Genomic DNA, 15,281 nt, shown 5'->3' with positions numbered 1-15,281 from the left:
CCCACAGAAGGGACAAGTGGGACCTGAGTGTTGATGGAGGGCAACACTGGGAATCTGAGGGCACTTGTGGAAAAGAGAGATGTGAGTGTGCAGAGAGGGGAGAATTCAGCACTAAGCAGGCACTGAAAGGAACAGAGGAGATCTGAGTATTCAAGAAGGGGAACAGAGGACATCTGGGTGCACACAGAGGGAAATGGAGGACACTTGAGTGTACAAGGAGGGGAATGGAGAAGCTATGAAACAGCTGGATAGGAATGGAGAGCATCTGAGAATGCCTGGAAGTGGACAGAATGAATCTGAAGGGATCTAGAAGCACCCAGAAGGGAACAGAGGGAATCTGAAAGCATGGTTTGGATGTAAGGCACTCAGAAAGGATAGCAGGGACTGGGGGGTGCACAGAGGGGAGTGGAGGAGACCAGAGCATGCATGGGTGGGAACTGTGGGGTTCCAAGGCACAGGTAGGGAAGCAGAAAGGATCTACAAGCACTCAAAAGGGAATGGAAGGTAATCGAGGGTCCACAGAGGGGAACAGAGGAAGCATGAGCATAGAGAAGAATGGAGGGGACCACAGTACCATGTGGGAGAACAGAGTTGCATGGAGGGGATCTGGATGCATGTAGAATTGAATGAATGGTTTTGGTGTACCCTCTGATGCTCCCCAGGGTCTTTTATTTGCCCTCTGGTGCAATGCAGAGGCTTCCATTTGGTCTCTTGTCCCCTAAGAATCATTCCATTTACCTTTTGGTGCACCCAAAAGAAGGTGCATGTTCGGAGGGCTCTGATTTCCCTCCTGTACACCTCAGACTCCTCTGTTTGCATTCTGGTGCTGCCTAGAGCCCCCCATTTTCTTTGCAGTGCATCCCAGTGTTCTACATTTGCTTTCCTTTTCATGCCAGAGCCCTCTGTATGCCCACAGGTGCTCCCCAAGCCCTCACCTGCACTCTGTTTCCCTTTGCAAATCCTTGTCACCCCAGAGGCCCTGGGTGATGCTGAGTAGAAAGTCAGGATAAGACTCCAGTCTGGAGATAGTGACAGTCCATTCCTTGCTGGGGCCACAGACCAAGCCTGCCTGCAGAGATAGGGAAGGTCTGAGGTCAAGCCCAGTTCTGTCCCATCAGGGGCAGAACTGGAGGAATGAGGCTTGGCACAGACATAGCTGCTGCACAGCTGCCATGTAGCCAAGAGTAAAGATGCAGCTTAAAAGCAACTCTCCAGGAGGAGTGGGCCGTCTCTTCTAGCTTTTTTCACAACAGTCCTTTTCAGTGAAGGAGCTAACTTTGGACATGGCCGGCTAAACTCCTTAACTCAGCAAACTATGCTCTGAGAAGGTGGAAACGACTCAAGGGCGCTGGCATTGGCCCACTCTCACAAGCAGTAACAGGGGAATCTCTGCAACAACCCAGGCAAAGTCCTGTGGTACGGGAAGCAATGCCTGATGGTTCCTAGGGCCAGCTCCTGCCTCAGGATCTAGGTCTTCCCTTCCAATAGGGAAGCACAAGGATCCCCAGTGCCAGGTAAAGACAGGTTTTACTTCCATAACTAGGGACAAAGGACAGTCTCTGGATGCCCAGGTATCGTGGTTACTCTAAGGTCTCTTGGGCTATGGCCCCACCATGCATTCTTCTCCCATCTGTAACAGTGACAGTGTCTGGGGTGGGTTGGGTAAGGGCCTGGGTGCTCTGGGCAAATGCAGAGGCCACAAACCTACAGGAGGCCCTTGATTCAACTATAGGATTGTTTTGGAGGGTGTGCCGATCCAGGAGGATGAGGGTAGGGTGTACTGACCTTAATAAATGTGGTCTGACCAGGCCCTCTTTGCTGCCATTGAGGTAAGATGTTTTCCGGCACTGGGGAAACAAGTGGTTTGCTGAGGCAGGTGGCAATGTGATGGCCTCTCTTGCCATCTCATTGGGATGTGATGGCAAGATGTGAAAGGACCTCTGGAGATCTCCTGGTCCAACACCCCCCTCAAGAAATATCAGTGACAGCAGGCCACCCAGGAAAGTGTCTGCTTGGGTTTTGAATATCCCCAAGGATGGAGACTCTAGCCCTGGGCAACCTATGCCAGTGTTTGGTCAACCTCACAGTGAAAAAGTATTTTCTTGTGTTCAGATGGAACTGCCTATACATCAGTTTGTGGTCATTGCATCTTGTTCTGGCACTGGGCACCAACTGGAAAGAGCCCAGCTCGCACTTCTTTGTTCTGTCCCTTCAGGTATTTATACACACTGATAAGATCCCTCTCTGAGCCTTCTTTTCTCTAAGCTGCACAGTTCCAGCTCTCTCAGCCTTTCCACAAAGGAGAACTGCTCCAGTCCCTTCATCATCTTTGTGGCCCTTTGATGGACTCTGTCTAGCATATCCATGTCTCTCTTACACTGGTGAACCCAGAACTGGACTCCAGGTAAGGTCTCACCAGTGCTGAGCAGAGGGGAAGGCCTCCTTCAACCTGCTAGCAACACTACTCCTAGTGCAGTCCAGGGTGCTGCTGGCATTCTTTAGCATGACCATACATTGCTGGCTGATGGTCAGTTTCTTGTCCACCAGGATCTCCATGTCCTTCTTCACAGACCTGCTTTGCAGCTGGATGGCCCCAGGGTTGACTCCAGGAGTATACCACTGGTGACTGGTGTCCAGCTGGACTTTATGCCACTGATCAGCACTCTCTGGGCCTGTCCATTCAGCTGTTTTTCAGTCCACCTCCCTGTTCACTTCTCTAATCCATATTTTGCCAGTTTGTCTGTTAGGAGGTTTTGGGAGACAGTGTCAAAAGCTTACTAAAATCGAGGTGAACAATATCCACTGCTGTCCCCTTATCCATCATGCGAGTGTCATTGTAGAAGGCTAGCAGGTTACTTAAATACAACTTTCCCTTTGTAAATCTATGCTGACTAGTTCAGATCATCTTGTCTTTCATGTGCTTGGAAATGGTTTCCAGGACTAGCTGCTTCATCACCTTCTGAGGATCAAGGTGAGGCAGACTAGCCTGTGGTTCCCTGGGTCCTCCTTCTTGCTCTTGAGTAACATTTACTTTCCTCCAGTCTTCAGACACTTCTCCCAGTGGCCAGGATCAATCAAAGATTATTGAAAGTGGCCTTCCAGTGACACTGGTCAACTCCCTCAGCATTTGCAGGTATATCCTGCCCATGGACTTCTGTATGTCCAGTTTGCTTAAGTATTCCCTAACCTGATCCTCTTCCAGCAAGAGTATGTCTTACTTGCTTCAGCCTTTCCCCTGATCTCTTGGGCTTGGGATTCCTGAAGACTGGTCTCCCCAGAAAAGCAGAAGTGAAGCCTTTTCCATGTCCTGTGTCACCAGGGCCTCTGAATGGAGATTCAGCAGCAGATTCACAGGAATTCCCATTTTCCATAGTATTCCTTTTGTTTATGTACTTGTAGAAATCTTTCTTGCTGCCCCTCACCTCTCTTGCCAGATGCCACTCCAGGCCAGCCTTGGCTTTCCCAGCCCCATCCCTGAATTGCTGGACAGCATCTCCTTATTCCAGCAGCCATCATACTCTGCTTCCATCTGGTGAACGCTTCCTTTATATGTGTAAGTTTACTCAGGAACTCCTTGCTCATCCACACAAGCTTTCTGCAACTTTTGCTTGATTTCTTGCTTGTTTGCAGAAAATATAAGAAAAGCATAATATAAACATACATAATAAAATCATGTCCCCTATCTCCATCTACTTTTTTGCTTTTGGGGTGAGAAGTGTGCTGGTGGTCCCCACTTCCATAGATTCCTCTGCTTGGGGTGGCAAGGTAGATGGTGCAGAGCATGGCACATCACCTCTCAGGATGCTGGTACACACTCTGATGCACTGCCAGCCTCCTCTCCAAAGTGACAGCCAGGCCTAAGAGCTGCCGCAGTCTCTGGGGAGGGTCCACTCTAGCCATCTCATCACTGAGATTCTCAGTCAGCCCCAACCTGCAGCGGGCCAGAAGGGCTAATTCCCCTTTGGACAGTCTCAGGAACTGGATTTTGTGCTTGGCAGCTGATGGCTTCTGTGCTAGAGCTCCAGCCAGGCTGGTTGAGCTGCGGCTGTACAGCTGGGCCCTGCGCCAAACAGCTCGGAGCATACAATAATGAGTCAGGGTCCTGGAGGACAGGGTCACTGTGCTCTGTGTAGCAAATGACCATGTAGCAAGCCCTCCGCTGTGAGACTGCAGCAAACCAGCTCCCTCTCTGCCCTTGGCTGCTCCATGCTGTGCTGAGCCCCTCCAGCACTTGCCAGGGCCTGCCGTGGAGAGGAGAAAAGAGCCCGAGAGGTCTGAGAGGAAGGGAGAGCCCATGCCCAGTGGTGGCATCTTTCTGTCACCCTCCTTTGCCAGCTGTGTATGCTCCTGTTATCAGCATTCAGGGTGGGAACAGCTTCATCCCCTTCCCTTTACTTCACACAGCCATCCACCTGAGGGAAACCTGTAACTGATTGCTTGGGACTGAATGCAACAGTGGGATATGGGACATCTTCGACTAGATCAGGTTGCTCAGAGCCTCATCCAACCTGGCCTTGAACAAGCTGTGTGGTGCTGTTGACACGCTGGAGGGGAGGGATTCCATCCAGAGGGACCATGACAGGCTGCAGAGGTGGGCCCGTGCCAACCTCATGAAGTTCAACCAGGCCAAGTGCAAGGTCCTGCACCCGGGTCGTGGCAATCCCAGGCACAAATACAGGCTGGGCAGAGAATGGATCGAGAGCAGCCCTGAGGAGAGGGACTTGGGAGCGATGGTGGACAAGAAGTCTAACATGAGCCAGCAATGTGTGCTTGCAGCCCAGAAGGCCAACCGCATCGTGGGCTGCATCAAAAGAAGCGTGGGCAGCAGGTTGAGGGAGGGGATTCTGGTGCTCTGCTCTGCTCTGGTGAGACCCCACCTGCAGCACTGCGTCCAGCTCTGGAGCCCCCAGCATCAGGAGGACGTGGAGCTGTTGGAGAGGGTCCAGAGGAGGCCACAAAGATGATCAGAGGGCTGGAGCAGCTCTGCTGTGAGGCCAGGCTGAGAAAGTTGGGGCTGTTCAGCCTGGAGAAGAGGAGGCTCTGGGGAGACCTTAGAGCAGCCTTCCAGTGCCTAAAGTCCTGGACAGGACAAGGGGTAATGGTTTCAAAATAGAGGGAGGTAGATTTAGATTGGATATTAGGAAATTTTTTTTACAATGAAGGTTATAGAACACTGGAACAGGCTTCCCAGAGAGGTGGTGGAAGCCCCATCCCTGGAAACGTTCAAGGCCAGGCTGGATGAGGCTCTGAGCAACCTGATCTGGTTGGAGATGTCCCTGCTCCTTGCAGGGGGGTTCGACTAGATGACCTTTGAAGGTCCCTTTCAACCCTAACCATTCTATGATTCTATGATTCTATGATTCTATGATATAGGCGTACTCTGCATATACTGTGTTTGTTTTTCTGGTAGTTGTTTCTTTCTAACGTAAGTCTAGGTACATATTAAGGCCACACAGAGCACTGGAGACACTGTGATCACAGAGTTAATATTTTTTTTTTCTTCAAGTAATCATATACCATTCTTCCTCTACTGTTTGGCCATTTTGTTACAGGCATAATGTCTAGAAAATCTCTAGCAATAGTTTATCCAAGTTACCGAATTGAAGTCAGCTGGGTTATAAAGTGGTATCAAAGTAAATATGTGATAAAATGCTTTTAGGCAAACAATCAGAGGAGAAAGTAACTTGGCATTTGGAGTGGCTATGACATCAGAAGGTATCTTTGATACATCAGTATCAAGAGAAAGCTTTCCTACAGGTAGCAGTCTGACCTTCCCTTAGTGCTAGCTGTCGAAATGCAGGGTGAGGAGCATCAAAACTATGTTTTGGACTGCTTATGTGCTGCGTCGTACCCAGTTATTCTGGACGCAACCCCATAGATTTCTATATGCAAGCCCAAGACCCCAGCTCTCTATCTCCAGCCTAATCAAGATTTTATCACTCTCTGGTTCTGTTTTCAGACTGTTCCCATTTGCACACGTCACCTCCAGCGCAAGAAAAGCAATTGCAGAAATGTTGGTCCTCAGGGATGGATCCAGGTGTCAAGCTCCCATAGTCTGAATCCAGGCATTGGGAATCCCCTGGGGGACCCTGTTGTCCATATCTGTGGGGTGTCCGGAGGTCACTGAGATCTGGGATGCTCTGACATTGCCAGGTGGCCCTGGGAGGCAGAAGGAGGAATGAGAAAGAGGAGGAGAGAGGAGGAGACCCTTATATCCCCATCTTAGGAGGGGTGATCATGGGGCATCTAGGGGGACCAAGGGACAATTGATGGTTCCTGGGGGCAACTGATGGGTCTAAAGGTGAAAGTATGTGACCCTGGGGGAAAGTGGGGGCATCTGGGTCAATTGACTGTAACTGGGACCCTGAAAGGCACAGTGAGAGGTCTGGGGAAAAATGGGGAAAAGTGGCAGGGTCTTAGGGGAAATTAGGGAATCTGGGGGAAGCAAGGCAGCCTGGAGTTGTCCTGGATGCAAGGGAGGGGTCCTGGAATGGGCCAGAAGACAATGGGAGTCACAGGGGGATATAGGAGGCCCTGTGAGTTTAGGAGTCCCGGCAGCCTACAGCTGCCCCTGGACACCTGAGTCCCGTCACATTTGTAGGGAATCTCAAGAGACTGAGGGTCCAGAGGGAGTTCTGGGAGCCCCTGGTCTGCAGGGGGCTCCAGAAGCATGGGGATTTTGAGGGTAAGGTTTACCATGTCAGGAGGACTCACACCAGCAGCAGGACGAGCGCCATGGAGCCAAGTGCCAACACCAGCCTCAGCCATGCTGTGTGGTGTGGGGCCATCCTGCTGTGGGGCAAGCACAGCGCAGCGCTGAACCGAGCCTGGAGTGCCAGCTCTGCTGCCACTCTGACACTGTGGGGACTCAGGCACCTTGGGGCGCTGTGCCCCAGGGACCGGATGTCCCTGCAGCACCTGCTCCAGCCACAGACCTCACTGCCCCCAGAGAAGCCAGGCATCGGGAGCTCCTCCTCCACTCCATCTGTCCACCATGGACACAGGTGTCCTGGCACCCCGCTTACACCCCCATGCACCCCTCTCCCATGGATCCAGGCGTCTGTGGTCCCACTCCACCCCGCACTGCTCACTGACCCCAAGGCACTCAGGTGTCTGGGCCCACCGTTGAGGTAGAAGTACTTAAGAACCATGTGCTCAGAAGGGACCCCTCGGGGACAGGCAAGGATTTCCGAAGTAGGGTCCTGAAGGGTCAGACCAAGAGCTCCATCTGCAATCCCATGCAGCTCCTCAAACATCGACAGATCTTGTGTGTGCATCTGAGGCACAGAGGAACACATCAGTGCAGCCTGGTCCTCCGGGTACACGAAACAGCAGACGTGTGCATGCAAAGGCACCCGTGTCCTGCACATGCTCGTCATGTCCCCTCCATGCTTCTTGTCCCCTTTGCTCACGCAGGTGTTGGATACCTGGAGTACCAGGGGCACTTAGTGAACAATCCAGAGCGAATGGAATTGTTATGTTTGTGAGCAGCAGGCCTCAAGGACATCACTGAAGCCGCTTGTGAGAAAGTACTGAAGCTGCCTGTAAGAAAGTGCTGAAGCCAACTGTGAGAAAATAATGAGGCCGCCTGTGAGAAAGTAATGAAGCTTCCTGTGAGAAAGTAAACGAAGCAACCTTGAGAAGAAGGAAAACAGCTGGCATATGTGACTGGGGGCTGAACATGAAGCAGGGTGCAGGTGGAGAGAGCCGTGCGCGTGAACATAGAGACTTAACGAATCATATTTTAGCTAGGAGCGCGTGCATGATATAGTTAACCAATTAGTAGAGAGCTTGCGTATGATATGGAATTAGAAGGGCTATATTAACCGGGATATATCAAAAATAAATTGGCATTTGCTTGATCATATTGGTCGTCAGCAGTGTCCGTTACTTCCGCGTCAACACGCAGGTGCATGCCCCTCATGTCCCACACATGCTCCTCATGCCCCATGTGTGTGCACACAGAGATGCACAAGCAGAGCATACAGAAAAGTCACTTCCTTCACAGACACGTGCACACAAGTGGACATGGATCTGCAAACACACAAGCGACCTGCCTCTTGCTTGTGTGCACCCTTCACATGCATGAGCACTTGCATGCATCCTGTGCATGCTTATACACATGCTACTTATAGCACACACACCTACTGTAGAAGCAATACCTGCATCTCTTGACAGTCCTCATGCCAAGTGCACAACTGTGTGCATGCAGGCGGTGGGACCCATGCCCAATCCTCTCATGAATATCTACATACACTTTTGCACAAGCATGTGCAACTCATGTCCTTAGCAAACATCCAGGTAATGGGCAGGTGGTGGGGGGTGTCGCAAAGGGTGCGTCGCAGTGCAGCGTAAGGGCTGGGAGGGTGCTGAGCCCAGCTTGGATGCCCATACCTGGGCAGTCCAAGAAAAACTGGCAGTCCATGGGATAGCGGGTCACACGCTGGAAGATGCAGGCACTGGCTGATACCCAGGGAGGAAGAGACTTGGTGGTCCCAGGGGGATGTTAGATGTAGTAGGGGACAGAGTGTGGCAAGATAGAGGGATAGGCACTCACCACAGGGAGGGACGCACGTTGGAGCTGGTGGGGAGGCAGCAGCTTTAGACTGGGGATCATTGTGGATCCACATCCCTGTGATAAGCCGTAAGGGCTCAGCCTTTGTTCAGCCCAGAAGGGTTCCCTGGGGGCCCAGGCCCTAGGGTGGGCCAGGTTGGGGGTGCCCTAGGGTGTAGATGTCCAGAGTGGGGGGGCCTGTGACAGTCCCTCGAGTGGAGGTCCTGGGTGTTCCCCAGGGTGGGAGTTCTGAATGGGTGATAGCACTGGCCCTGTACCTTTCTACAGCTGGCTCACCTTCACCCAAATTAGAATCAGAGAACCCTAGAATAGTTTGGGTTGGAAGGGACCTTTAAAGGTCATCTCGTGCAACGCCCCCCGCCCCTGCAAGGAGCAGGGACACCTGCAACCAGATCAGGTTTAGGGTGTCTCTGCACACGCCTCGGCCCAGTCGTGCTGACAGGGTCGTCGCCTTTGGGGAGGGATGTGTGCATCACCCCTTCCTCCGTCCCACTGCAGCCACTCACCGCTCCTGCACCTGTTTGGATATTATTGAATACCAGACTAAAGTCCGAGACGATTTACACGAAGCCCTAGTGTTTGAAGGGAAAAGACTTTTTATAGATGGCTCCTCTAAATACATTAATGGAAAACGCTGTAGTTAGCCGTTAGGGCTTCCCTTTATCGGGAAGAACCTGTTTGTGGATCTTGCTGAAAGGATAGCGGGAGAATTGGAGGTTACCAACTGTTGGGTTTGTGGGGGTCTTCTAATGAGTGAAGAATGGCCATGGAAAGGAATCAGTTCAGGTCCCCTCCAAATTCAAAGGTTTTCACGACACACTAGTCCAGACACACGCAGGGTCTAAGGGAGTGACTGTGAATTACTTGACCCTTCAAGCGCCTGTCATTCAGAACAACCAGCCATGCCTGTGTTTCTATATGCATTCATTCACAAAAGCAACCAACTAGTTTCAATATTTTCTTAACTGGTTGTTTCCTGGGCTGCATCCCCAGCAGCGTGGCCAGCAGGTCGAGGGAGGGGATTCTGCCCCTCTACTCTGCTCTGGTGAGACCCCCCCTGCAGTACTGCATCCAGCTCTGGAGCCCCCAGCATCGGAAGGACGTGGACCAGTTGGAGCGGTGTGAAGCGACAGGGGATGAACTGACCATCACCCCCATTGCCTGTTCTCCCCTGTGCCGCTCGGGGGGAGGAAGGAGGTAAAGTTAAGCCCGGGAAGAGGGAGGGGTGGGGAGGAAGTTTGTTCTCTTTCTCATTCTCCTGCTTTGGTTTTAATATTTTTCCCCGCGTCGAGTCTGTTTTGCCCATAACTGTGACTTTAAGGATCTCTCCCTGACCTTATCTCAAACCTCAAGCCTTTTTTCTTATATTATCTCTCCCTATTCCCTCGGAGGGTGGGGGGAGTGAGAGAGAGAGACTGCGTAGCTTGGTCCCGAACAGGGCTCAACTATGACGCTAAGGAAGTCCAGTTTCCAAAGCTACATATCTAGGTAGCAATAGACTCCTCTTGGCATTTGAAATAAGCTGGCAGATGGGAGGTGAGCGCTGGTAGTGTGTTCGGGGGTGTGTGTACACATATTGTCCCTGAAATTGCCCTCGCCCTGGTGGGGCTTGGAGGGCTCGCTCGTCTGGGCAGGTGCGACTGCCGTAGCCACGGTGACGGGAAACAGAACTGGGGTCCACGCTGCCCACTCTGCCTTTGTTACCTCAGAGAGCTCAGTGGCTGCTTCTGAATGAACCTGTTGCCTGCAGAAGCAGAGAGGAAGGGCTGTGGGTGTCAATGGCCAAGCGGGAGGCGACGGCTGAGCAGAAGGTGTGCGGCGTGAGGCAGTTGGAGGTGCCACAGCAACGGTTCCGCGGCCACCGGGAGCTCAGCTCCGTCCGTGGTGACAGCCCGATGGTGACGTCTCCACGGGGCAGTGGAGCCGCGATGGCTGCCGCGCAGGTAGCCAGGTTGGAGGGCGAAGGCAGGAGTGCCGGTGCTGGGCAGGGCCGGAAAGCAAAGCCCAGCCAGCGTGTCCAGGAGCTGCGCGCCATCTTGGCCTTGCAAGGTGCTGCCCCTTCGGTTTGGCGGGCGTAGCCTGGGGCGAGTGGGGGCTCTTGGTGCGCCCATCGTCCTGCATGGTACCAACACCACCTTAACGTCCTGCAGAGCAAGGGAGGAAGTTTCTCACGCAGTCACGTGAGGAAAAGCTCAGTCAGAACAGAGAGCTGCTCCCCGGCCTGCGTGAGGTTTTGGAGGAGGACGCCCATGCCCTGGGCATTGCCCAGAAGGTACCAACAGGTCCCGTGTGCTGTGCCCCTGCCTGGTGCTGGTCCTGCAGAGCCAGCTCCTGCGCCGGTCCTCTCCGGGAGCAGACTTTGCAGGGCAGCAAGAGGATGTGACCATCCCCAGGCTGGCGGTGATGTTCTCTGCCCCTCTCCTGCCCACAGCGCAACAAGCTCACCATCTCCGAGGCTTGCGGAGCGCAGAAGCACTTGGACGTTGCTTTGGCCAGGAAGACAGTGGAGGTAACAGCAGGGTCCGGTGGGCGTGGGCTGCTCGCAGAGGGTCGGGGCTCCGGGAGCACTGGGAAGAACAGGGTGCACAGCGGAGGGACGTGGTCCTGGCACAAGGACAGCCCCACAGGGCTAGTGTGGTGCGACACAGGGTGTTCACGTCTGTTGCCATAGGTCCCTTTTCACCGTGGGAGCCATCCACACGTGTCCTCCTTTAGCCCCCTCAGCGGATGCTTTGCCCCAGCAGAGCTCCTTGCCTTCCCACTCTGTGTGTCCCCAGGGCTGCTCGAATTCCTGCGGGCTCCAGCTGCACCCCTGGGACAGAGATGCCGTCTCTGCCCTCGGCTGCCTGTCCCAAGGGTATCACCTGGTCATAAGGCCATGGAAATAGAGGCGCCAGCCCCGCGGAGCTGCCTTTGCCCAGGGGCCTCTTGCAGGGACAGAGCGGCGCCACCGCTCTCTGCCAGCTTCTGCATCTAGGGCACTGGTTGATTTTCTTGACGCCCAGCCCCCGGTCTGCGTTACACGGAGTCCCTAAGCCCGACCTGCCGCTGCCGTCAGCAGATGCCCACCTCTCCCTTATCCCAGTCAGCCCCCCAGAGCAAACCGCTCCCAGATCCCGTCCTGCCAAGGGAGTGACAATGTCCCGGACCAACATCCCAGTGTCCCCGGCTCTACCTTGGGAGGAGTTTTCCAGGCAGGACCCTCTTCTCCCTCGGGTGTCCAGCGAGCCCTGCCTCCAGCCTGGCGGACTCTCGTGCGCCCATCCAGGTGGGCCAGGAGAAGGTCCGGGCCGAAATCTATGACCGAGTGAACGTGTGCAACATGCTGCTGTACCAGATGAGGCAGCGCAGCCAAGTGCTGGACGAGCTGCAGCAGAGGTGGCAGCGGCAGCTGCAGGCCGCCGCCAAGGATGAGAAGCGGCACCAGGCGCAGGTGCAGGTAGCCAGGACCCCTTCCCAGGGTGGCAGCACCCGGCGGGGGGCTCGAACCCAACCCCTCCGTTCCCCGGGTGGGCGCTGGGCTCAGCACATGGAGTCATCCCATGTCCCCCCACCCGTCTCTGCCCCAGGCAATTTGCCAGCTGGAGAACAACACTGAGAAAATGTTCACCGCAGTTCACACGGGACAGATGGTGACCGCCCTGTACTTGGCAGTGCGGGATGTCCTGAGAAAGGTGAGCTCCCCTTCCCTGGGCCATCGGCCCTCCCACTCCCCCTTGCAAAGGCAATGAGGTGCCCCAGGGGCTGCGCTGGTGGGATGTCCTCCTGGCTTGGTGAGGTCCTCCTGCACGCCTCCATCCCCTGTCACAGCGCCAGGGACCCCCAGGGCTCCGTGAGGTGACATGCTGTGGCTCCCTGTGTCCCCTGTCCCAGGAGCTGGCCCACCTGCCTCCGCAGCTGGACCTCCTGTGCGGGATGGCCGAGCTGTGCCACGGGGAGCTGGAAGACATGGAGCTCATAGCCTTGGATGCTCTCAAAGCTGCTGATGTAACCAAGGTGAGACGGGGCAGGGCATCTTGGGGCCCTCTCCCACCCTCCAGAACCCACAGACAGCAGCACGCGCCCGGGCTGGTGAGTCTTCCTGCAATAAAGAGCAAAAGAGACTGAGCTGGGCGTGCCCGCAGCAGCCAGGTGCCTCCATAGCTCCTCCCATGTCTTGCTCTTGGGCCGGGCCGCCCTGGGGTCAGCCAGCCTGAAGCACCAGGCGTGGTGAAGGCAGCATGCTCCATCCTTCAGCCCTCCCCACCCTCCTTCCACCCCAGTTTCCACCCCAGCCCATTTACATGGGGGGTCATTTTGGACGCTGGCCATCCCAGAAGCTCGGCAGGTCCATGCCAGCTTGACAGCCACTTCTCCCTTCCCTGATGTGCTCCAGGAGGACATGGCCGAGATGAAAACCCAGTTTCTCACAGAGAGAGACCACAGGTATCGCTCCCTGGCCACCCTGAAGGCACACACCAAGAGGCTCTGGCTGAAGGAAGCAATGAAAAGGCACCAGAGAGCGGTGAGCTGGGGGCAGCCGGTGCAGGCAGGGCTGCGGGCAGATGGCAGGCATCAGTGCCAAGCCCCCCGTGGGTGTGGGGGCTGCAGGGCCAGCTCCCCCAGGGTGCTAGCAGCTCAGGGGGGTGACAATGAACATCCTTGCAGCACGGCACTGACGAGTTCGCCGTGGACAACTCAACCCTGAACCCAGATGACCCACTGGTGGGTGAGTGCCTGGCGGGGGGTGGGGGGTGGGGGAGCGGGACGAGGGCACAGCTGCCGGCATCCTTCTGTGCCGCTTTCCTCCCACCACAGGTGCCACACTGGAGGCCACCAAGTCCCAGCTGGGGCACGAGGCCTGGGTGACCGAGAAGATGGAGAAGGCCAAGGCTGCGGCACAGTGCTCCTGCCTCTGGGTACCGTAAAAACCTGTCTCTGCTAGAGAACCCAGGGCTGCTCGAGCCCCGGGGAGCCGAGACCTCTCTGCTCTCCTTGTTTCATTGCAGGGTTATCTGCTCTGCTCTGTCCCTGGAGCCCCCCAAAGCCCCTCTTGTGCAGGCAGAGATGGAGCTGCCTTTCTCCACGCCACGAGGCTGAAGTGGTCCATGGAGCAGAAACCGCTCCGAGGCCACAGCTCAGATCCTGCACCCTGCAGGAGCACCCTGGGCTGAGTCCTCATGCTTTCCCCTGGCTAGGACATCCCCATCAGGCTCCTGGAACAGCAGAAGTCCTCGGTGGACATGGAGGCCTACCTGAAGGAGTTCAAGGAGAAGAAGCAGGCGCTGGAGCAGACGCTGAAAGAGCTGGAGCTCAAGCAGGCGGAGCTGAAGTTTGGCCAGCCCCCCGGCACAACCAGGTACTGCTGGCCTCGGCCCAGTCGTGCTGACGGGGTCGTCGCCTTTGGGGAGGGACGTGTGCATCACCCCTTCCTCCGTCCCACTGCAGCCGCTCACCGCTCCTGCACCGGGAGGTTTTCTGAGCAGGGTGCTCCCCCAACTCTGGTCCTGGCAGAGCAGCCAAAGCTGCTGCTGCGGCAGCAGGACCCTTGCTCCTTGCCTGGCGCGGGAAGTTGGGTTGCCGGCAGCATCTCTGCTCTGCAGTTGGAGCGGGGACAACCTGAGCAGCTTTTGCAGCAGGTTTAGGGTGTCTCTGCACACCTGTGCAGTTGTATGGATGTGAATGTGGTTGGCTCCAGGATACTGGAGGAGGAGCTGAGGATGAAGCTGCAGCGGGAAGAGGCCCGGCTGGAGCGAATGCGAGCCCAGATGCTGAGGAATCGGGAGCTCCTGCTGGAGTTTGAAAACGGCATCGACAACCTCTTTGTCCGTCTGCATGGCATCACCATGCCTGGCCAGGTACCCACGTGGCCCTGGGGTGAGCACGACCCCGGCCGGTGCTTGGTGGTGCAACAGCACAGCGCGGTGACACTTGGGGCAGCCACCCTCACCCCAAGTGGTTCATTTTCCCCACCAAGGTTGTTGTTCTCTCTCTGACTCCAGGATGATTCTGTCAAGGCCAGGAGGGTGGAGGAGAAGCTCCAGCACTGTGAGCAGAAGCTGCAGTACCTGGTGCAGCGGGTGGCCGACCTGCCCACACAGAGGCAAAGCCCTGACGAGGAGAACGAGGTGCGCCGGGACTCAGTCCTTGCTGTGGTCTTTGGGGACCCACACGGGGTTCTCCTGCATGGCCCATCCCAAGCCGTCCTCCCAGCTGGGAGGACAGAGGTGGCCCCAGGGAAGAGCCATGGAGCAGCTCAGCCCCAGGCGGCCCTGGGCACTGTGGGGCATCCCCCGCAGAGGGGCATGGAGGTGGGGCGCCCCTTAGGTTGTAACTCACCTCCCCGTCAGCAATTACCCCAGGATGTCTTTCACAGACTTTTGTGAAGGTCAGAAACATTCTGGAGCAAGCAACCGCAAACGATGCACAGAACCTGAAGGTTTGCTTGAAGGACATAGGCAGTAGCGTCCAAGGTAGGAGAGCACAGCGGGGACACGTCCCCCAGCGACTGTCGCAGCCCCTGCACGCTGGGATTTCTGAGCGTCTTTGCCTGTCTATCTCCCACTGTCCCAGCAGACCCCAACCGCTCCTCTCCGCTCTCTCCTCCAGACCCCTTTGATTTCGGTGACAAGGACCATGACCTTGTCCTCACGCGGGAAGACATCAAGAAGCAGGGGCTGCACGTGATCGAAAGCAAGAAGAAAAGCAGGAAGAAGTAGCGGTTGCG

General features: G+C 55.5%; 1 protein-coding gene across 1 annotated transcript; it reads left to right on the top strand.

The window, feature by feature from the left end:
* The first annotated feature begins 10,353 nt into the window (after positions 1-10,353).
* Positions 10,354-15,273, top strand: LOC147598376 (coiled-coil domain-containing protein 183-like). The gene is made up of 14 exons (XM_086763382.1): positions 10,354-10,624; positions 10,726-10,847; positions 11,007-11,084; positions 11,844-12,008; positions 12,145-12,249; positions 12,449-12,571; positions 12,951-13,079; positions 13,223-13,283; positions 13,373-13,473; positions 13,753-13,913; positions 14,253-14,412; positions 14,557-14,682; positions 14,931-15,027; positions 15,164-15,273. The coding sequence occupies exons 1-14, from the start codon at positions 10,354-10,356 to the stop codon at positions 15,271-15,273; spliced, it is 1,809 nt and encodes a 602-aa protein (XP_086619508.1).
* The last annotated feature ends 8 nt before the right edge of the window (positions 15,274-15,281 follow it).

The sequence above is a fragment of the Chlamydotis macqueenii genome, chromosome 19, assembly GCF_036417535.1.
Source record: "Chlamydotis macqueenii isolate bChlMac1 chromosome 19, bChlMac1.mat, whole genome shotgun sequence".
NCBI lineage: Eukaryota > Metazoa > Chordata > Aves > Otidiformes > Otididae > Chlamydotis > Chlamydotis macqueenii.
Note: the sequence above shows the minus strand (reverse complement) of the source record. Positions and strands in the feature narration are given on the sequence as shown.